This window comes from Rhincodon typus, chromosome 21 (assembly GCF_021869965.1).
Source record: "Rhincodon typus isolate 14 chromosome 21, sRhiTyp1.1, whole genome shotgun sequence".
NCBI lineage: Eukaryota > Metazoa > Chordata > Chondrichthyes > Orectolobiformes > Rhincodontidae > Rhincodon > Rhincodon typus.
The window spans coordinates 45,169,488-45,193,455 of record NC_063352.1 but is presented as its reverse complement, the minus strand read 5'-3'; the positions used below and the strand labels follow the sequence as shown (position 1 = coordinate 45,193,455).

General features: G+C 38.3%; 1 protein-coding gene across 1 annotated transcript in view; it reads left to right on the top strand.

The window, feature by feature from the left end:
* Nucleotides 1-23,449, top strand: part of LOC109936727 (protein FAM234B) — a 48,787-nt gene extending 25,338 nt beyond the window's left edge. The window contains exons 2-8 of the mRNA XM_048609760.1: nucleotides 2,416-2,575; nucleotides 5,891-6,041; nucleotides 6,312-6,458; nucleotides 8,284-8,365; nucleotides 9,832-9,981; nucleotides 11,515-11,626; nucleotides 17,629-23,449. Of these exons, the coding sequence (XP_048465717.1) occupies nucleotides 2,416-2,575; nucleotides 5,891-6,041; nucleotides 6,312-6,458; nucleotides 8,284-8,365; nucleotides 9,832-9,981; nucleotides 11,515-11,626; nucleotides 17,629-17,837 (1,011 nt within the window). The 3' untranslated portion in view covers nucleotides 17,838-23,449. The remainder of the gene's footprint in view (nucleotides 1-2,415; nucleotides 2,576-5,890; nucleotides 6,042-6,311; nucleotides 6,459-8,283; nucleotides 8,366-9,831; nucleotides 9,982-11,514; nucleotides 11,627-17,628) is intronic.
* Nucleotides 23,450-23,968: the final 519 nt, after the last annotated feature.

Here is a 23,968-nt window from a genome sequence, read left to right as displayed (position 1 = left end):
AATTTTGTGGTTCTGCTTAGACTTTACAATTTTTACATAAATTTCGTAATCTCTTTGTATACTCCCTTAATATGCCTCATTATGTATCATACGAACAACTTAATTGTTTCCTTTATGTCTTCATCAATAAAGTGTTTAGTTTGATCTTTCTGTTTATATTCTTTGTTGTTTTCCACTATCATTGCTCATTTTATTTTGCTGTGTACTATTTTCTATCCCTTCAAAATCAGCTATTCTCTAATCTGTTAACATGGTTACCAGTGAACTGTCTGTCTCTTTCTTAAAGTGTATTACATTATGTTTACTTCTCTTATTTACACTGAGTCATTTCCCATTTTCCCTTTGTTGGGCTTCATTGGATTTGAAAAGAGTCCGATTCACATCGTAGGGACTTCATTCGCTTTCCTCTTTGCCAACCAAGTAATATCAGTGTCGTTGAAGTCCGTCATTAATATTATGTTTTTACTCCATTCCCTAACCTTACTAAAATCTTTTCTTCCACTTTCCTTCCAATGTAAGGTAGTGTATGGAATACACCCATTAAATGATGGCTCCTCTGATTTATCTCTAGATTCTATTTTTGTGACTTTTTTTCTCATTTTCTATTTCCCCAGTCAAACCCTTTGCTTCCTTTCAGAAATGTCCTAATTAGGTATGTTGCCATGGGTGATCAGTGTTATGATGTAAACCTGTATTTGGCAGACCAAACCTACCAATCTGAGGCTTGAATATAAGTAATAAAGCCACCATCTCTGTGCTGTCTGTCTCTTCGTTGCAAGCATGTGCTTTCCCTTTCTCCATCTCTTTCTTTCTTTCTTTCTTTGTCTTTCTTCCTTGATCTCTCTCTCTCTCACCCCAATCCTGATCTGTGCGAGCTACCCCCTCACTACCGGATCTGTGCGACCTCTGTCTCTTCCTCCCCCTCCCCGATTGGTATGAGTTCTCTCTCTGCTCCCCCCCACAATCTGTGTGAGTTCTCTCCCTGCTCCTCCCCCGCCAATCTGTATGAGTTCTCTCTCTGCCCCCCCCCCCCCCCACAATTTGTATGAGTTCTGTCTCTGCCCCCCCCCCCACCCACAATCTGTATGAGTTCTTCCCCCCCGCCCCAAATCGGCGCGAGCGCTCTCTCTGCCACCCCCCACCCCGATCGGCGCGAGCGCTCTGTCTCTCCGCTTTCTGTTTCTCTCTCTGCCTGCGAGCACTGTCTCATTCTCTCGATCTCTCTCTCTCTTCCCCCAGTCAGCACTCTCTCACTCCCTGCAAGCTCTTGCTGTCCAGATACATGCATTTTCAGCGCTCACTCTCAACTTTTTCTCTCAGCCCCTGTTCTTTTCTCTTCACTACTCTTTCAGGTCACAGCACAACTTTGGAAAGATCCTATTATTTTTATGTACATAATTTCTGCTTCTAAAGGTTAGTTTTCTGTGAGCACAGGGAAAAAGGCTACTTTAGCAGCACATGGAATGGGAAATGGTACTTTAGCACTTTATAAGAACAGTAAATGTTGGCCCATGATTGATAAAAATTGATAATTATAAAGCAATTGTTCAAGTCCACATAACCTAGAACACACCAGCACAGAGAACAGAGGAGCCAGGAGCTTTGTGGTCTGGTTGAAAGGTTTTTTTCTGGAGATCATTGGCTCATGTTCATAACACTGTTGATATGTTGTTTAAGACAAAGGCCCATACCTGGAAAGGAAAAGGAAGGTTTATATTTGTATTTCACTGGGTGCCCTAAGATGCTTTACAGCTAATCTGGTGCTCTCATGAAGTGTCACTGCAATTATACTGGAAGCACCGTGGCAGCCAATTTGCTTGAGGTTTAATATTAGCCAAGACGCCAGAGATAACCTACCTGCTCTTTCCTTCAAAAAGGTGCCATGGGAACTTTTACATCTGTGTGAGCGGGCAGGTTGGAGCATGGTTTAACAGTTAATCCTAAAGTTGTTACCACTGACAGTGCAGCATTCTGTTCATACTGCATTGGAATGTCAGCCTGGATGTTTGTACTCATGTGTTGGAGTGGAACTCAGACAAGGAACCTTCCAGGCGCTGGTGTTATCAACTGATTCATGGTGAACACTTTCAATGTTGGTCAGCAGCTAGGTACAAGGATGGGGAAACATGGCATTTCTTTCTCTGAGTCCTTGATCCAGTCCTTAAGGAATATAAGATGAAGTACAGACCTCCCATAACCCTTGCTGAGATTGACCAATTAACATATAATCAGGTCTCAAGCAAAACAATTGCGGTCATTTTATCCCTTGAACTAACAGACTGTTCCCAAAATTGTAAGGCATTTGTTATGTCTGTATTACAGTAGTTCCAAGCAACTAAATATTTTTGTCTTATGGAAGGTACTGTAAACTGAAACGGTGTATGTTTTAATGTATAGTTGTACATTTTCTTTCAGGTTAGCTCTGTCAGCAAGTTAATTTTGCGACTGTTGTCTGGAAGGATTGGAGATCCCATTGGTCAAGAGGTGTACCACAACGTTACTGAAAACTTTGGATCTTTAAGCCCATTGATTCACATCACCAACACCGGTGCCTATTACATTCTCTTTATTGAAGGTAATGGAACAGCATAAGGCCGTAGATGTGAAATGCAGGCAGCCTAGTCATTTTAGTGGATGAAACAAATTAACATGGGGAAAGCAAGCTCGCAAAAAACATGCAAACTGTATATTGTATTTTGTAACAGTTTTAAAACAGCAGAAACTAAAGTGTTCTCTTTGGTTCTTTTCCACATTCCCATTGAAATATTACATTTATTTTGCAAGTTTATGTTCCATAAAATCTTGTATTGGGAATTCACCTCATGATATTACATAGATTTAAAGAAAGAAAACTTACTTCAATTTAAATAGAGGTTTCCTGGAAAGTATTTACTCCTTAAAATGGAGTAATCGTGTATGAAAAGGCCTGTCGATAATAGAAAAGGAAATAGGGAAAGGTTTCATAAGAAATATTACTAGTTAAATAACTAATTATAGAATATACATCTGCTCAAGGAAGGGGATGAAGTAAGGTTATCTGATTTATAAAGGATGATGGAAAGAAGATGTATTAACTATTGTGTAAGTTTTGAAAGTGCAAGTGAGAATGTGGACAAACCAGAGAAGAATGTGGGAAAAATTCTTAATTGTGGTAAAGGAATTGGTTCTGACGAAAATTAGAGTTTTAAAGTTGATGCTGATTTGCATCGTGGGGTTTTGAAGTGAGAGATGAGTGCTTTAGCCATTCATAAATATGTAAATTGTACTGGGATGAATGGTTAATAATGTCACATCTCTGTTTGGACAGAGAGAAGAATGCTGAGTAGCGCATAAATCAACTTGCTTAGTATTAGTGTTGAGGAATTTCCTGAAATCCATTACTCAATAAAATTACTGAGCATGTGAAGATGTGTGGGATAATCAACAACAGCCAAAATGCATCCAGTTTCTATAGCACAATGAAATGCAGGTTCGGTTTGTGAAATTTGTGAAACCTTTAAAAATAAATTGTATTAGGAAGTGTACAACATTTATCTCTTCTTTTTATAATTCTCACTGGGTCAACCCCACAAAGTCTTTGCAACTCAAAGGTGAAGAGACCAAGGTCTTTGAGCCTATTTTTACAACTGTGATTATTTAAGCTTTGAAATTACTCTTGTAGCTTTCTAGGTCTCTAGATCCTTTTCCAAGATCATTGTATCACCATTATATGAAGTGCCCACAACCAGGCACACTGTTGTAATCTGTTCAGTAACCTGTACAATGTTCCTTTGCCAGAAACAGGCCAATTGACCCAACCATTCTATCAAGTGTTTTTATTCCGTTACTCCACTCATCACTTCTCTTCTAAATCTATCATTGTATCCTTCCACTTTCTTCCTCCAAATAAGCTTGTCTTGCTTCCCCTTTAATACATCTACTCACTTCAGCCACTCCTTATGATAGTGAGTTTCACATTCTGGCCACTCTTTGGTAAAGAAGTTTCTTCTGAATTCCTTACTGATGTTATTGAAAATGTCGTGATTGACAGATTGAATTAACAGATTGAATGCTGAAAGGATGCTTCCCCTGGTAGGAGAGAATACACCTAAGGAACACACTTTAAAAATATAGGAATCTCTCATTCGCCTAGACTCTAATGTTTATAGGTCCATGCTGTCCAACCTTTTCTCATGAGATAACTGTCTCCTTCCCAGGAACTGATGAAGTGAACCTTTTGTGAACTGTTTCTAACATATTTACATATTTTCTTAAATAAGGAAACCAAACTGTACACAATACTCCAAATGTGTCCTCAGCAATGTTCTCTATAACTGTGGCAAAACATCCTACTTCTATAAGCTATTCCATCTTAAATAAACAACACTGTTTCAGTTGCTTCTATCCATGCTAATGTTGACCCCAACATCACATATTCATATTTTTTGCAATAATCTTTGATGTGATGCCTTATCAAATACCTTTTGGAACCCTAAGTACAGTACAACCACCAGTTCCCTTTTTCCTATGTTACTTCTTCAAAAAACTCTGATAAAATAGTCAAATATTTTCATGTCACAAAACCATGCTGACTCTGCCTGATTGCATTAAGGTCTCCGAAGTGCCCTGTTATAATCTCCTTAATAATAGATTTCAGCATTTTCCTATCACAGTTGTTTGGTCAAAACTGCTTGTAGTTTCTTGCTTTCCATCTGCCTCCTTGAATAAACGAGTTACTTTTGTTACTTCCCAAAGCAGTTGGTTCTTTCCAGAATTGAGGGAATTTTGTAAGATTTAAAGCCAATGTATTTACTGTTTTACATTCAGTTCTTTTAATACTTGCAGCTCAACAAAATCAACTAATTCTCAATCATGATTTTTAATAATAAGTTGTGGGTTCAAACCCACTCCAGAGTGCATAATCTCAGATATCATGTCAGCTTCATATCTCTGAATTTAAAGAAAGGTGTTGACCTGAAGGCCTGGTGAATATGTTCCTTCAACTGTCATCACTAACACTAATGATGTGGCCATTTATGTCACTGTTCTTTGCGGGATGTTACTACTACACAAGTGTTAGGCAATGACCATCTCCAAGAAGACAGAATGTAACCATCTCCTCTTGACAATCAGTTCATGATCATTGGTGAATCGACCACTACCAACTTCCTACAAAATAGGGTTATGGTTGTTATCATTGAATAACTGCTTAGAAACTGAAATGAACCAGCTATGTCAGCACAATGCTGCTTCATGTAGGTCCAGGTTGGGAAGTCTGAGTTGATCAATCCATCTCCTAACTCCCCAAATCCTCTCCATCATCAAAGTCAGGAGTGTAATGGAATAATCGCCACATGCTTGGATGAGTGGGGCTTGAACAACAGTCAACAAGTTCAACACCATCAGTCTACTTGATCGGAACCCCATCCACCAACTTAAATATTCACTTCCTCCACTATTATTGTGAAGTGGCAGCAGTGTGTACTATTTGCAAGATACACTGCAGCTCTTCAAGGTTCTTTTGATAGCACTTTCCAAATCCCCAACTTCTACCATATATCCTTCTGGCTTGGAATAGAATCTTGGTTCCTTCGCAGACGCAGAATCAGCATTCTGGAACCCCTTCCTTAGCAGCTCATTGTTTATGCAAGATTTTAGAGTTTAAAGTGCTTGGCATGAGAAGATAAAAATGTGAAGGAATATTTGGATGGTGATGGGTTTGGCTGAATGGCTTTTTTATATGAGAAATTTATTAGTAACAATATTGAATTGTTTTTATTACAGCTCATGTTCTGACTCATTGAAAGAGATGGACTTCTTCTCCTTACTCTTTGTCATACCTTTAGTTTCTAAACAGATACAGGTTCAATATGGAAAAGATAGTAAATGAAATTATTTTCCTAAACTACAGGAACTGTGCAAGGAGTGGCACTGAAAGATATTTATTTACAAGCAACTGGAATGTCACTTACAGCAGACAAACTAAACGCAGATGTTCTCAAATCAGATTCTGAGTGGGAGAAAAAGACTGATCCAGCGTCAAAAATGATTCAAATCCATAAGTAAGTTTGCCTGTATGTTTCTCCTATTAAATGACTACATACCTTTAAAAAATGAAGCCTTCAATTTATATCAGCAATTTGGTTACCTTGGAGTTTCTTGGAGAAATTAACATTTATTTGACAAATATCAAAAATCTTGCTTAATGTATTTTCACATTGTACAATTTGGTGGTATTGATTAATAAAATCCATGGATAGTGTAAAGTGCACATAATGGTCTGATTTGTTAATCTTTTATAATATTTTTCTCTTGTTATTTCTCTCATGCAGTTCCAGAACAGCGAAGTATCTTCAGGCAGTCCATGTACAAGGAAAGAATGCTGGAAAACTGTTAATCAGTACTGAGGACAGGGTTGAGCTTTTGGATGGACAAAACCTGCAGACACAGTGGCTCCATAATATATCTCAAATGCAAGGGTACATTGTTGTTATATCTATGGCTGAGGCAGTACTACTTCTTTCTGTAGATTTACTAGATACTTAGGGTCAGTAATCTGTTTAAAAATGTAGGTAGGGCCTACCCACCTCAAAATCATTGGTCTCATTTAAGTGGGCACCATGCACTTTCTGCATACAGTAACTTCATTTCACAATGGAAATAGGAGGAATGTGCGATTCAGCCCTTTGAGTCTGCACCACCATTCATCTGGCTGGTTCATGTCTGATCTTATTCCGCAATCCCGTTTTACTGCACTAATGTTGAGGAATCTATCAATCTCTGTGTTGAATGGGTTCAATGATTGAGAATCCACAGCCTCTGGGATAGAGAATTCCAAAGATTTAGAACTTGCTTGGTAAAGATATTCCTCCATGTCTCAGCCCTAAATGGCCTGAAACTGTTTCCCAAGGTTCTAGGTCCCAGAACTAGGGGAACCATCCTTCCTGACTCTACCCTGTCGATCCCTGTAAGAGTTTTGTACATTTAGTTGTATTGTCCAAACATGTGCTTATACAATGATGTAATGTGGGCAGATATCTGAGCCAGATGGGATTGTTGGACAGGACAAAGGTGATGTCCTATATAATTTACCTTCTACCATGTTTCTGGTCACAGGTTTAATTCTTCCGTGGGATATGAGCATTGCTGGTAAGGCTAGCGTTTGTGGCCCAACAGTACTAGCCCTTGCAATTGAAGGTTTAGTGGGCCAATTCAGAGGGCCCACCTTTCAAAGATAGTACCCATCTTCCTTCGCACTCTTTAAAAAGCTTTTTCTTAAAAAAAGAACACAACCTGCCTATTCTCACCCACACCAACTGTGTTATGGCAAAGGCAGGGTAACAAGCTCACTTGACCCTTAATTACCCATTTCCATGGACAGCTGATTTTGGCAATCGCTCTCCCTATAATTTTGGGTGAACTCAAGGGAAGGTGGTGAGCAAAGTACCTAACCTATTGTAATATCCAGCCTAAAGTTAATTCCAGATTTGATTCATCATATTTACATACCACCAGCTGCCATGGTGCAATTTGAACCCCTGGCCATAGAGCATTGGTTTCAGCTCTGGGTTACTCGTCCGGTGACATATCATTATGCCACCACTTTTGGACCATCCCCCACTTGCCCCTGCAATTTCTTCGAAAAAGGAACAAATAAACACATCCAAATTGCTAAGTTGCTTTAGTTCACAATGGGCTAATGTGCAGAGCAATAATTATAATATAAGTAAGATTTCTTCTTAAATATGCAAATCTGTTTTCCATTACTCTGTTGGTGGTTACTATGTTTGATTTGAACAAACTGGTAGCATTCTTCTCCTCATCCTGGTGAAAGTTTGACCCTTCAGCTTTCCAATTACAGACTTGCCTGACTGTCCATTTATTCCTATATTCGTATTGTAATTTATGCCAGTCACCCACTTTTCAGTGGCCCTGAATGGGAGCCTAGCACAGCGGATGGAAGATGTTCACTAATTGCTGAAACTGATAAATAACGCATTCTTGTTTACTGTCTTTGAGAAAGCATCTACTATTAGTTTGTTTGAGTTTTAGCTACCTTTTGAATGAGCACCTATTTTTCAAAAATGCGTTCAAATTACGCCTGAAGTTCATGCACTAAAACAAAACCTTTTTCCAAATGTTTTTTGTGGGAAAATAATACAGTTGCTGTTACGTATTATTTTTTATTTGAGCTTCCTTGGGTTTACTGAATGAAAATGGATTGGTTTTACTAGAAACAATTTTAATCTGCAGCATTTATTACAAATTATTTTTAAAAAATATACAATGTAACTTCAATTTCAGAGCACCAGTGTCTGGTTACTTCAACGCTGATGATGTGTTTGATTTCCTAATTGAAGATTTCATTGAAAAGAACAGAAAGAAGGTTTGATGCCACAAATACCTCCATACAATGTCATTTAATCCAATTATTTGAATGAATGGGCTACTTTATTTAGAATTGTCTGAGAAAGTGTCTAAAAATAAGCTTTATCTTGTACCGGGAACTCCAAATGGTTTGATATTAATTGACCATACAACGGGTTGGCTGGACAGGTCCTAGGTTTTTCCTTGTATTGAAATATATGAATGACGATCAACTGAGCCATAGAGACACAACTCAACGTGATTGAGTCATGTTGCCATGGCTTGGGAGCAGATGGGGGCTTACCTTCTCTCCTGTCAGAGGAACAAAAATGGATGATAATATGAATTTTAGATGGGAAAAATTGTATTTTTCTTCTGAAAAGTAAAGGAACCTATTGCACCCCATTGGAAAACAGCACCTAAGTAAAATGTATAAGTAAGTAATTCAATATTAATCTTGTTTTAGTCCCATCTGGTGGTAGTACTGGACAGGTCAGATCCCGTAGTGAAATCTAGTTTGATAGATCATACATTTAATTTTTCCAATGGGTTACTGTGGTGGTTAAGTAAAGAACAGAGAACAATACAGCACAGGAACAGGCCCTTCGGTCCTCCAAGCCTGTGCCGCCACATTTTGCCCTTTCATGCGAAAACTGTCTTCACTTACAGGATCCGTAATCCTCTATTCCCTTCCTATTCATGTTTTCATATAAATACTTCTTGAATGCTGCTACCACCACCTCTGGCAATGCCAGAATGCATTCATAAAGGCTGCCAATGTTCTTTAACAAAAGACCACAAGTTCATTACGCAAAAGGGGGAAAAGGCAGTTTAGAAAGAGCTTAGCATAAACAGCAAAATACAATTTCAAACTTTTTCCAAGCAATATCCTTTATACGCGCTCAATCCCAGTGAAGTGCTCTCCTATCTTAACGCTTTAGTTTCTTAATCGACTCTGTCCGATTTTGATGGCCCAGAATGATGATTCCAGTTCTGATGAAATGGATTCATTTCAGCTTTGGTAGCTTGAAAACCTTTGCATGATCTCTCACAGTTCAGAGACTTCACAATCTAACCTGCCTTTCTGCTGGGTGAAATTATTCTACTGAATTGAAACCTGATTCTGAACTGCACTCAAAAGAAAATAGTCTGTTCTTCTAAATGTCATAGAAGTTCAACTTTGTAAACACTTTGTCAATGAATAGGTAGCCTGCTAAGCACAAGTCAAATGCATTATAGAGTCATACAGCACGGAAACAGACCCTTTGGCCTTGCTGGAAATTACATATTTAGTTCACTATTCCAAATGACTTTCTGACCTCTTTAAAATAAAACATTTTCCTCCTAGAACTGAAGCCACAAATTTATTTTGCCTCTTCTTTAAAAACCAAATTTCAAATGATGTACAGCTTTATCACAACGTAAGACCACTTTAACTCAGATTTGCTGGGAATCATAAAAATCTGATACTGATTTGTTCTCTAGGTTACTATTGTTGATGGTGAAAATGGCAAGATTCTATGGGAAGAGGATTTAATATGCAGAAAAAACTGTCCCAAACCATCCTCCATCAACACTGTATCCCAAACAGCTTTCCTTTTCTGGGGTGAACTTCCAACACAAGCCAATGGCTCTGTAAGTCAGTTACTTGATAGTAGTAAAAGGAATGTTTATGTGATGTTTGGATTTATTGCTAAAGTGTGTTTTTTTTAAAGTAAGAAAATAAATTCAAAGACTGATTAAATGAGCGCTAATGTGAACGGTACAAATTGACACATTTAGTTACCCATAATATTTTCATTCAAACTTCTAGATACAAATCTGCTGGTGAAAGGTTAAAACTGATGTTTTATAGTTGGCAAATGTATGTTTTTAATTCTTGGAATTATTCATAGAGCATTACTGCATAAATTACTGTCTGACCCTTTAGCAAAAAGTGTTCCTCGTTTAGAGCAGTCTTGAAAAATCGAGACCGAAATAACAAGTCAGCTTGATATTTCTCATTGTAGCATAGCTATTAAGATCAGAATTTATTTCTTGTGCTATATTTGTTTACCATTGGTAATACTTTATTTTATTGGATGCATTACTTGTAGAGTCAGTAATACTACCAGGTGCTGATGTGGTGAATAGTATACTATGTGCAATGAACAATATATAAGTAATGGAACAGAAGAAAAAGAAAGATCTGCCTATTTATTTGTACATAGGATGTGAGTGTCACCAATCAGGCCATTTATTACCCATCTATAATTACCCTGAAGAAGATGAGGCAACTTCTTGAACCACTGAGGAGCTGGTCCACTCACAATGCAGTTAGGAATTCTCAGCCTCTGACTTGCTCTTGTTGCCATTGTATTTATATGGCCAGTCAAGTTCAGTTTCTTGTCAATGGTATTGCTGCAGGGTGTTGACAGTCGTGTGGGGCTGACTCAGTGATGGTGGTGCCACTGAATGAAAGAGACAAGATACTCAGATCCTCTATTGGTATGAATAGCCATTACCCGGCACTTGCCTAGTGTCAATGTCACTTGCCATTTAGCAGCCTAAGCCTGAATGTTGTCCAGGTCTTGCTGCATGTGGGCACCTCCTGCTTCTTTGAAAATATATCGTCATTGCCCCAATGTCGCTAGGTCAAAATTCTGAAACTCCGTCCTTAATGGAATTGTGGGTCTACCTTGACCAGGTAGACTGCGCCGGTCCATGAAGGCAGCTCCCCATGACCCTCTGAATTTCAGAAGAATAGGCAAAAAGTTAAGCTAATTAAGAATATCAGATGGGGTGGGGAATGAACAAGCCTGCAGCATAATATGAGTGGTGTCGAGGCTGTATGACTGTCATCGTGGAGAGGAGCTCCTAAATAAGGCAGTGTACTGCAAGTGCAGTGGCACCAGTGTTGTTGGAAGAGGGGAGATTTAAGGGCGACCTCAGCATACCGGCTTCTGCTAAGAGCCTGTCTCCAGTCTACGGCGTGGCTTAAGCCTCAACAGGAAACCTGTCCACCTCCTTTTTCACCCCTACTGCAGGGAGGAAACTTCCAGATCTGTGCTGATGTTTTCCTTCAAATGGGCCACCTGGTCTGACCTCCTCTTTTGAATATTATTATTTTCTCTCTCAAAATATTTTATGGATACAGTATGTTTTAATCATTTTTTTTTTATTATTCAGATGCCAGAAGATTTAACTGAGAATAGACATTATCTCTATATGGTTCATCCATCACATCCATACATAATTCTGGAGCTAAAAAACACTACTGAAAATGTGCTTTCCTTTACTAGTAAGTTTTTTCACCATATATTGGATAAAATTACTCACTATCATCCTTAACAGATACTCAATACAGTATAGTTTGTTTCATTTGGCTACTTGTAAAGACCAAGAATAAATTGGATATGAAACTAGTAATCTTTGCTTAATGAAAATGTTAATGTATGTCCTCAAATGTATAGTGATTTGACAGTTCCCACAAGAACTGCATTGGTAAAGGCATAGCTGACGCATAACAGACTGAAAGGTTCTGTCCAGTTATCAAAACAATTGAACAGATTCAGCCATAATAGCAGCAGGAATCCTACCATTGCCTGCAGTGCTTCAAATTAGAGAAGAATAAATCTAGTTCCTGTTCCTGATCTCATTCCATTAATATTTACAGTGAAGATCCACATTACTATCAAATCACAGGGCCTTTATTAGTGTCTGAGCAAAGTTTTTATATATGTAGAAGAAAGGATAGTTGAGAGCAATAAGTGGTACTGATACAAGTCAGCATATGAAACCTAGTTCATATAAATGTTACCCTTTACCTTACAGAACCACTTCACTCAAGTGAGAGAAGTTATAACTCCAGCTATTACATCTCCGTTCCTCAAAATATTTTGCATCTCCATACTAACTCGTTAACATTTGCCCATATTTGACCAACTCTGTTCTGGCACAAACAGGCACTGTCCCGTATGAAACATTGAGTCTAAATCTATCCATTTGCCTTAAACAAAAATGGAAATTGCTGGAGGATCTCAGCAGGTCTGACAGCACCTGGGGAGAGATAGCAGAACTAACATTTGCAGAACTAACATTTTCAGAACTGGAATTCCGAAGAAAGATCACCAGATTTGAAATATTGATGCTGCTAGATCTGCTGAGTTCCTGCAGCAATTTCTGTTTTTGTTTCAGATTTCCAGCATCTGTACTTATTTGTTTTAATATTCATTTACCTTCCTGCTTATGAGTTTCATTTCTGTCTTATTGTTTCTGGGCAACTGGTGAACAGGTTTACAACCAGTTCCCAGACAAGATTTCTCAATTTGTTATGATTCCAGACTGCACACGCAAATTGTGAAGCTCCTGAGCAAGGAGGCAGGAATTCGCTCCCCTTCTTTCTTTATTCGCTCCCCCTCCTTTATTCATTCACCCCCTTGATTGGTTGTAACAAGGTTAATTTAAAAAGGGACCCATCCCTCGGGATAACTTTGTTGATTTGGGAGAAAGGTATGCTTTAAAAGAAATCATTTTAACCAGACTTGCTTAAGGTAACAAAAGAGTGAGTTTATTAGTTACTGAACATAGGAAAAATTTAAAAAGATAACGCACATACAGACAGACTAGGAATAAAAAGTGAGTCCACAGAAAAGAAAGAAGTGAGAAAAGATATACAGAAAAAGGTTAGTCTCTGAGTTGTTGGTGAAGAGTAGATAGTAGTGTTGGGATGGAATGGTGAAGTGAATCACTTGACACGCAGGTCCAGCATCAAAGAGTTTATTGTTTTATATGATAGGGAGAGAGCCTCTGACCAGTCCAGAGTTTTCTGCACTGAACAAAAGGAAACATACATTTTTTATACACTTGCTTTTCACCTGCCTTTGGCTGTTACAAACCAATCATATTATTAATTGATTACTTACACATCCAATCAAGTTAATCATGTGACTTTGAGATAAGTGCACGGATAGCTTTCAGCTGATCATGATGTTTTTCAGACTCCCTTATCAATTGTCCTTGGGCCTTTACAATACATTTTATTCAACCACATTCCAGGCTTTAGCTCCCTCGCTGATAAAAGGGAGTCTCTTCAGTCCACCTTAGACTGAACTTTCACAGGAATGCAATTATGTCCCAAAATGGCTTTATGTTTAAAACTCCGTTTTCATGTTTGATAGGTAGCTGTACTTTTGAAATAACTCCTGTTACCAAGTCACCCTTTATTTACACATGCATAGTACATAACACTGACCTGGCTGGCACAGAGCTGGCTCCCAGAGTGAACAGAACCCCTGACACTCCTGTTTTATCTCGTCAACCAGGACTCCCTGATTGGGGCCATTAACCTAGTCTAATCAGGGAACTCGTATTCTATTATTTCTATTTGGCTGACCTCATTCCAATAACTACAACTTTGTTATATTACTTTGCCATAGAATTTAATACATGACTATGCTTTGCTACGTCACGTATGTTACTACAGATAACTTGACTATAGTTCTCTATACAAGCATCTCAATCTGTTTTTGCATAACATATGCCATTATGTGTTAGCTTTATCTCAGTCCCTTTATGAAAGCATCTAATTTCTCCAACTTATAGTTTGAAACAGCAGACTGTGCAAGTTCCTGTTTCAGCTAAAAATCTTCCTCAGTCATTTTATGTCAACTGAGAACCACTTAGTCATCCGGTTGGTGACTTGCTCGCTGAGCTGATAAGCTTGCTCGCAGGCATTTCGACACCATATTAGGTAAAATCATCAGTGCGCCTCTGGTGAAGCATCGGTGTTCTGTCCCGTTTACTATTTGTGCATCTCGGTTTACTGGGGTGGGTGGCATCACTTTCGGATTTGTTTCTTAGTGGTTGGTTTATGGTGTCCAGCTCTACATGTTTGTTAATGGAGTTCTGGTTTGAGTGCCAGGCCACCAGGAATTCTCATGCGTGTCTTTGCTTGGCTTGTCCTAGGATGGCTACATTGTCTCAGTCAAGTTGGTGGCCCTCTTTGTCCATGTGTATTGAAATGAGTGCTAGTTGGTCATGTTGCTTGGTTGCTAGTTGGTACTCGTGAATCCTGATGGCTAGTTTCCTTCCGGTTTGCCCTATGTAATGTTTTTGGCAGTCTTTGCATGTGTCTTGTAAATAACGTTGGTTCTGTTAGTTGTGGTTGTCGGATCCCTTATTCTCGTCAGTAGCTAGCCTAGTGTAGCTGTCAGTTTGTGGGCCACCATGATTCCTAGGGCCAGAGTAATCTGGTGGTCATTTCACATATGTCCTTAATGTATGGTAGGGTGACTAGTGTCTCTGGACGTGTTGTGCCTACCTTTTGTGTAGGTACCAGTGGACTATGCTTTTCAGGACACTAGTCATCCTACCATACAAGGACATATCTGAAATGACCACCAGATTGCTCCACCCCCTAGGAATCATGGTAGCCTACAAACCGACAACTATGCTATGATAGCTACTGACGAGAGTAAAGGATCTGATAACCACAACTAACAGAACCAACATTATTTACAAGATATCATGCAAAGACCGCCAAAACCATTACATAGGGCAGACCAGAAGGAAACTAGCCATCAGGATTCACGAGCACCAACAAGCTATCAAGAGACATGACTAACTATCACTCATTTCAATACACATGGACAAAGAGGGACACAGTTCGACTGGGACAATGTAGCCATCCTAGGACAATCCAAGAAAAGACACGCACGAGAATTCTTGGAGGCCTAGCACTCAAACCGGAACTCCATTAACAAACATGTAGAGCTGGACCCCATATACTAACCACTAAGAAACAAATCTGAAAGTGATGCCACCCACCCCAGCAAACCGAGACACATAAATAGCAAACAGGACAGAACACCAACACTTCACCGGAGGCGGACTGATGATGTTACCTAGTATGGTGTCAAAACGTCTGTGAACAAACTTCCCAGCTCAGCGAGCAAGTCAACAACTGCAACAACAACCCGAGCCACAAATCCTTTCAAAAACCTTGGACGACTTAGTCATTTTATGCGGCTTCAATCCTGGGCAGGCCTGACAGTAGAATATTGTGGCCATTCGGATGGTTATGGTTGTGTGGACATTGGTACTGCAGGTTGGTTGAAAGTTATTTGCCTTGGTTTTGTTTTGACAGTGGCTGGCTGGTGGTATTTTCTTTCCAGCAGTGCATTGGTGTTTAATGGCTGTCCTCTAAACTGTAACCTTGACAGTACAGTAGTCAGGCCATTAATACACGTGGACCAGGATTTAAGTCAGTTTTTTAACCCCATTTTTATATATCCCTGGAAGGACAAAAAACAAACATGCCTACACGAAATGGCTTCGTGCTAGGAGGGAGTCAGCCTCTCATTATCACTTTCTTTTTGGTCTTTCTGTTTGAAGTTTCCTGATTCTGTACAAGTGTGACAACATTCCCTCCAAGTTGTGTGGCTACCCACATAGCTGCTCTAAAGTTCCACACAACGCAACATTGACTTCCAATTCCGGAAGTTGTTGCTGCACTTGGACCTTGGAGGTCAGTTCAGAAGAAAAAGAAATTAGTGGGACCGCTGGGCATGTCATTCTATGGGTCTACACGGAACTCTGTCAGGTGGGCAGTGAATTTATATCCAAAGTTATCATTTGGCTGTAGGAGTCTTTTGTTTTTAAAGGTTATAATTGCACATAGAATATGTCCAGAAATATTTCAACATTCTGATACCCTGTCATGACAACTGTTTGTCTTGTTTACCTTGTCAATGCACTTAAAAAAAAAAACTTTTATACATCAGTGTGTTTGCCTGTCAGAATCCTCTTTACAACTGTGAACAACTTGCTTCTACCTATCTCTTTGTAGGCCAGATGTGTGGCAGCGAATATCAGCTTGCCAACTTCTGCATCTGTTCTAATGCCCTTCTTAATACGGTATCCATGAAGGCAAAGAATTGTACAAATAATTGTTACTCTGTTCGGGTTCAATATCACATTTTGTGTCTTGTACATTATTTCATGATCAGTGCAACCCAAGTACCTGTTTTCCTGTTAATCATAGATGTTTCAACAAATCACTTCTCACTTTTTGACAATTTAAATTTTTTTGACATCCTCTGTGAATCTACTGTATCTTCACCAGCTATCGTAGAGCTCAGCAATCTTACTACTTCCATTTCAGTTAATCTAACATCAGATTTCTGTTATCTCAATTGAAACCTGTTTGATGCATTTTCTTTTTGCTGTGGGACTTGATATTTGATTATTGAATTGCACCTGCCAATTGTGAAACTCTCCTTCTTGATGAAATTGTGAACTAGCAGGAACAGTATTGAAAACTTCTCATTTAAAAGAAGGCCCCGATTGAATTTTCTGACTAACAATGATTATGTTGCATTCACCTGATGTTCATGAAATTTGCCAGTGCGAGGACTGGACCAACATAAATTCTGGTTATCACCCCGTGAATATTGTTCAGTCCTTGTTAGTGGATGTGGCATGTATGTCCATTCGGGCTGTGAATTGTCCACATCAGTGTAGTCCAACGTCCTTGAAAGTGAATTTACGGGAATTCTTGAACAGCAATTTAGGATATTTAGAAGTTCAATTGAAGAAGGACATTTTAAGATTGCATTTTGCTCTGATAGGCATAAGAAAAACAAAGCCTTCAATTTCTTCCTGACGAAGTTCCAAATACAATGTATACCAGATATCTTCTGTAGTTACAATGATACAAGTTAGAAAGTGGAACAGACTTCTGTATACACAGTTTTAGTTTACCCCCCTCTGCCACCACCCTCTCCCAAAAACATGCTTCTTTATTTTATCATTTTTCCCCAACTTCTCTCACCACTCTTCTCTCAGTTGCAATGTATTGTCATTACACAGCCCAAATCCTTAAAGATTGTTGAAATAACCCTTACAAAGAGCGAGAGTTACTTTGCTTTGCCACAGTTTAATCCTGGTCTGCAGAAATGTAGAGGGTAGTTCCAACCTTGAGACACCTAGAGAGAAATACTGTAAAATGATATCTGCACTTTTCCTGAAGACTGGTGATGTTAAAATGACCTTCATACCTTCTGTCAGCCACATTCTGCTGGTAATACATCATAGAAAATAGTCTTTAAAAATAGGTTGATAAATTGAGTGAATCTCAACGTCTAAAATAGGACAAAAAGGTGGAGAAATGTATGAATTTAAAGGAAATGCAATTATCACATGTCTGCTATTGACAGCTATTACTTGATTGTCATTTTGATGGCATGGTATTATTAATGTTCCTTACAGCAAAATAAAACGGTATCATATGTTTTGTTTCAGCTGCCTTATTTGAACGTAGCAGACATGCTTGCAATGTACTGCTGTTAGGGCAGCCTGTGGGAAGCAGACAAGGACCATTGACGGTTATCAAACAAAAACTCAAAGAAGCCATCTCTTTAAGCACAGTCAGACGTCTGAACAAGGGGCACGATGTCTTCAGTGATGCTGAAATTAAGGAATACTTCTACAGAATACGATACAGCGACTAATGGTAAATGGAAAACAAATCAATGAAGGAACGCCCTGCTGTCTTTATTGTTGGATATATTTATGTACATGAACTTTTTGTTCTATTTCTTGCTGGCAAAAAAAATTTGCCTGCAAAATATTATGTACTTTTAAGATCATTCATAATGAAGCCTTTTGGTTTCCGAGTTTCATCTGATATTTAGCTTTCAAATGGTGAAAGTCAAAATTAAATCCTAGAACAAGGTAGTAATTCGTAAACAGTTAGGATAACTGTAACAGCAGTAGTCACTGACATGTTTCATTAGCTTATTTTTTTTAAAAATTCTTTGATGGGATGTGCATGTTATGACAAGGCCATCCTTAAGCATCCTTGAACTGAATGGCTTGCTCGGGCATTTAAAAAAGCAGTGAAGTACTTGGCTATAGCCCTGATGTCACCAAAAGAAGGGCCATTAGGCAGATGGAGTGTGTGGTAGTAATGTCACTTGACCAGTAATCCCAGTTTAGTGTTCTGAGGACATAGGTCCAAATCCCTGTAGATGTTGAAATTTGGATGCAGTGAAAATCTGAAATAAAAAGCTATTGTAGTGATGGCCATGTAACCAATGTCAATCGCTGTAAAAACCCATGTGGCCCTCTAGGAGTGGAAATCTGCAGCTATTACGTACGTGTGACTCCAGATCCATTACAACATGGTTCACTCTTAATTTCCCTATGGGCCATTAGGCATGGGCAATAAAGGCTGGGCCTAGCCAGTGATGTCCATGTCCCATGGATGAATAAAGATTGTTTTTCTGAAAATCAATTATTGCTAAAAATGTTAATCTAATAATTGGCATAAATTTAGGGAATAATGACCATATCTGACAATAGTGCAACTTTAAGCTGACTGCTTTTTTTCTTATACTCTCACGTCTATTTAAAAATGTAGGCACCAGTTACGATACTGGAAACTGAGTGCAGTATTTTTATTAGTACATCAGCAAGACTCTGGGCATTTTTTGTATGCAGTGGGATCAGTGAATGGTATTCCTCTAATGACAAAGGAAGCGTAAGTTAATCTGAAATGTATCTGTGACTGGAACAACACATTGAAGAAAGCCTGAGTACTGTCCTGCTAAGAATCAATATGTTACTTATTAAGGGACTGCCAAATTACATGTATCCATTCCAGTGCATTCCCCATCACTGTGTTGGACAGGCTCCTCATCTGTGTCCAGCCTATTTCCTGTCTTTCTGCTCTCACCTCTTCCTCTCCTTCCTACACCAATGTCAGGATTCCCTTTGTCTTCAATTCCAATCACATCAGCTTTTGAATCAAAAAAATCAGCCTCTGTTGTTTTTGCTACCTCCAGCACAATGGTCCACAATCAAGGCACTTGTCTTGCAGTCACAGGAAGTACAAAGCCTTATTTTTTTTTACATCTTCTCTCTATCTAACGCCCCAAACCCTCCTTCCAGGGGAAGCAGCAACTTACTTGTTTCTTTCAGTTCAGACAACTGTGTTTGCTTCTCACAATGCAGTTTACAATGGCAGGAGCAATCTCAGACTGGACTGACCGCTTTGCAGAGCACTCGATCCATAAACATGATCCTGAGCTTCCATAAATGAATGCTTACCATTTAATTCACCACTTGTTCCACATGAATTTGTCCTTGGCCTGCTGCAGTGATCCAGTGGAACTCGGTAGAACCTCAAGGAACAGCATCTCATTTTTTGTTTAGGAATTTCTGCACTCAGCATTGAGTTCTGCAATTTCAGACCATGAACTTTATTCTTCTGCCATGTGTCAATGTGAATTTTGTTTTTATGTTATTGATTTCAGACAGGGCTGTTCATTATTCTGGCATTTAAACTCACTTTGGACAATTTTTTTTTTGTTAGATTCATTATCATTCCCTGTGCCTTTTGCTGCACCACATCTTTGTCATTTAATCTCTGTCACCCTCTTCGTCAGTCCTTCCCTTTTGATCTTCTGTCTCCTTCCCTCCCTTCAATGGCCTAAAACCCATCACAATTCTACCTGCTGTCAGTTCTGAAGAATGCTCCTATTCAACTTAAAGCATTAACTCTGTTTCTCCATCCACAGATGCTGCTGGACCTGCCAAGTATTCCCAGCATTTACTGATCTTATTTAAGATTTCTAGTGTTTGTTTTTTGTTTGATCTCTATATTTGAATTATACCAAGCATAACGGATTAAACAAATAAATATGTTGGCATTATTTGTTGGTAGCTAATACAAAGACAGATTAGGTTAGCTATATTTTGTTCACTGCTTCCATATATTCCCACTGCTAGTCTGCTCAAAAAATGAATTAATTGAGTGTAAATTAGCAGGATAGAGGGGGAAGCCAAAATGCAGGCAAGTGGAGGTCCCATTGAATTGAGCTTAATTCTATTTCTTGCATGACAAGTGGCAGAATTCAGCTGTGGACCATAGGGGACACTACCTGATGTTAAGAAAATATCGGGAATTGGGAAAGGGAGGTGAGAATTAGACCAACAGTCTGGCAGGAGAGAGGAAGAGATTGTGGGTCTAACAATGCGGGAGAGGAGTCCTTAAATTGAGGCTTGTGGGTTACAGGTCAGTGGAGGCCAGCACATCACAGCAGCAAGGAAAAACCGTAATTGAAAGGTTTTCTTGAGGCACTCCCTTGACTGCTATGTAGTGTTCAATAAAGGACTGAACTGTTAAGTCAGATATTTTGATCTACAGTTAGCTGTATTTTTTTTAACCCTAGCAACCTTGATCAGCAAAAACTTTACTAAATTAACCCAATTTTGCGATGGAACCCTGATTTAAGTAATAGAGTTCTCAACTCTCCAAGCCCGCTCAGAACTGACAGTTGTAGAAGCAACAGAGGACACGTAGGCAGCAGGTTGAAATCACATCTTGCAATTTCTCAATTTTAATACTGCCCTCTCTGAAGCTGGTAGCTGATATATAAAGGTATGTTTTTTATTAAATCTACACTTTTTCCCTTTGGTTGATGTAATTGAAGCATAACAAAGCTCTTGTGCTAACTAGAGAATATTTAAATGTTCATTACCACATTACAATGTGGTTTTGCAGTATAGAAGTATGAATGTAAAATGGACGAAGCTACAAAGTCTAGTTGTTTTTTGCATTGGGAAGAGTAACACTATATGAATACTTCAAATAAAGGCCATGTTTCATGGAGCCCTACCAGAATATTTGCCACATGCTAACTTTGATCCATTAACCAGAATCTTGCTAGAAATAATTTAGTAAAACATGCTGTTAGATAAAATGTTACAATTTTTCTTGTATGGTAAATATTTATGGTCAGTTTGAATTAACTAAAACTGTACAATGTAACTGACCATGATTTTTTTAAAAAATAAATTTAATCAACCTAAATTTGAAAAATACTTAAAATGCAAGTTGATGTAAATGCTCCATTCTTCCAATATTCTTTATTGTTTTTGCATATTTTCCAATGTTGAGTATTCTCTCACAATAAACAAACATTAATTATTTTCAGAGTTAATCTTCTCAAGTACTCAATTAATTTTGTTCAAAAGAATATAGCTGGTTGATGGGCACTGTGCACCTTATTCTGAATCTAATAATGTATATAGGGCACTGATTAAAATTAAACTTTCTACAACATAAAATGCATTAGTTGAGTACTGTGTTAGTGTTAAAATTCTTACGAAAAATAGCTGAAGAATTAAGTACATTACCAGGTCTGAGAAGTGTTCGATTCCTGAGGTTTTTGTACCTTTTGGTTATGGTAGCCTCAGCTTTGCATTTGAGGTGTCATTACAGAAAATATTCTTAACCTTTTCAGATTTGGTCAGTGGTATCAAACACAGTTCTAATGTGGAATGGTACAATGGAATGGTAATCTATAATACATAACTGCAATGTATATTGGACAAACTGGATTAAATAAGAAACTACTGAAGTAATTTAAGTAACAAATTGCTAATTAGCTTAAATAAATTAATTACAGTGAATAGAACTCACTGAAGTCTCAGAAGCAGTGGGCTGTAAGTTGTTGGCCTTGACACAGTAGTTGTGCTTTTGGCTGTTAGTCTGAAAGTGGTAGGTTCAAGTACTGTTGCAGAGATGGGAGCATATTCATCCATGTTGTGACACTTCAGTGTGGTGTCACAGGAATCTTGCGCTGACTGACATTTCAGCTTTTGGATGACCGGTAAAAGCAAAACCCTCTCTGTTCTCTCAAGATATGGTTCAATATTCTATAGCAGTCCTCGAAGAAGAGCTGGGGATCTCTTCCCAGTATATTAATTAATATTTATCTTTCAACCAACAGAAATCGAAAATGCTGTGAATACTCAGTAGGCCAGGCAGCATCTATACAGAGGGAAACTAAGTTAATGGTTCAGGTTGATAACCCTTCTTTGGATTCTGATTCTGGTGAAAGTTTGTTGACATAAAATATTAACTGAGTTTCTCTCTCCACAGATGCCAGAGCTGGTGACCATATTAGTATTTGCTGTTTTTTATTTCAGACCTCTGGCTTTTGCAGTGTTTTCATTTGTACAGCTTAAGATACCCTGATGATATGTTTATGGGCTGTCCGGTGTTTGAGGGAATTTGCTGCATGAAAATTTTACTTTATATGTCCTTCGTTATGACAGTAAATCACATTTCTAAAATACACCATTGGCTATAAAGCACTTTAGGCTGCCCTGAGATCATAAAAGGTGCTAAAGAAATGCAAATTTTTCTTTCGGGGGAGGAACAGGATTGAAATATATGTTGGAAGAAAGGGGAGGTTGTTTTTGAGATCTCTGAAAAGTGAATTGTTTCTGAACTTTGTGGTAATGATTTTATGTCAATAAATTTGTTACTTTAAGTTTAGAATGTTAGTTGTCTTCAAACAGAAACCAAGGACAAGAGTGTGAAATACTTAATGTAGTTGAATACTGAGCTTTACACAATCTATTATGTATTAAAATTACATTTTGATAGAACTGTATTTATCTTTACAAGATTGATAGAAATTGCTAAATTTAGGAATTCTAAATATTTCATTTGGACATTTACCTCACTAAATGAAGCTTGCTAAAGCAATGTGAAGTACTATCAATTAAACCTGATTGTAAAGCAGAAGAATATCAATATGTAAGAATATAAAGATAACAATCCTATTGTTTGAAATTGTAAATGAAGTGCCAAAAATAATTTCCTATTCTATTCTTTGTAGGGGATTTTCTGTGTTTAAACAGTATCAATTGCTTTTGCAGTGTAACTGTGTTAAGTTCTTGGTTTCTTGTTTGCTTTTCAACGTATGTATGTAAAAATACCACTCTGATTTTAACGTGAAGTAATTTGTTTGTTATCCATATATTAAACCATTAAATCGATTGTGAAATGATGTGCTGACTCTTCAGGTGCCTTGCATTTATAAGATCATGCATTTGCATATATAAGTTGTTTGTCCTTTTCTTGTTCTGTACACTGTTTTTCCAACATTTCCAATGAAGCTTTTGTTCAAAAATTGAATGCAGTAGGAAGTGCTTTAAGTGGTTGTCATGTGACTTATAAAGACTTCTGTTTCATCCTTCAAAATAGTCTGTTGTTTGCTGAAGTGACCATGAAAAGATTAAAAATATGCTTTGTGTTGTGATCTTGTAGATTTGTTTGAATTTGACCTGAGTGTGTAAATAGCTAGATTTAAATGGTTCCATTACACACAAACCAGTCAACAGTTGTGACTGTGTACGTATACTATGTAAGCAAACTCAGATTAATGAAAACATCCATATTTATGTATTATCCAAAATTTAGTTACAGAGTAATGACAAAAACAAGAAACTATGGAACATAAAGTAGAATAGCTTTATTACTTTGACAGTACCTTCCAAATCCATGACCTCTACTACCTAGAAAGACAAGGGCAGCTGATGCCTGGAATACCATGACTTACAGGTTCCCCACGAGGCCATATAGCATCTCGACTTCGAAATATATCACTATTGGTCAAAATCTTGGAACTCCCTAAGCATTCTGGGTTTGGCAACACCCCAATGACTGTAGTGGTTCAAGAAGGCAGCTCACTGCCATCTTCTCAAAGGCAATTAGGAATGAGCAATAAACGCTGGCCTAGCCAGTGATGCCATGACCCTTGACTGATTTATAAAATGCATTATA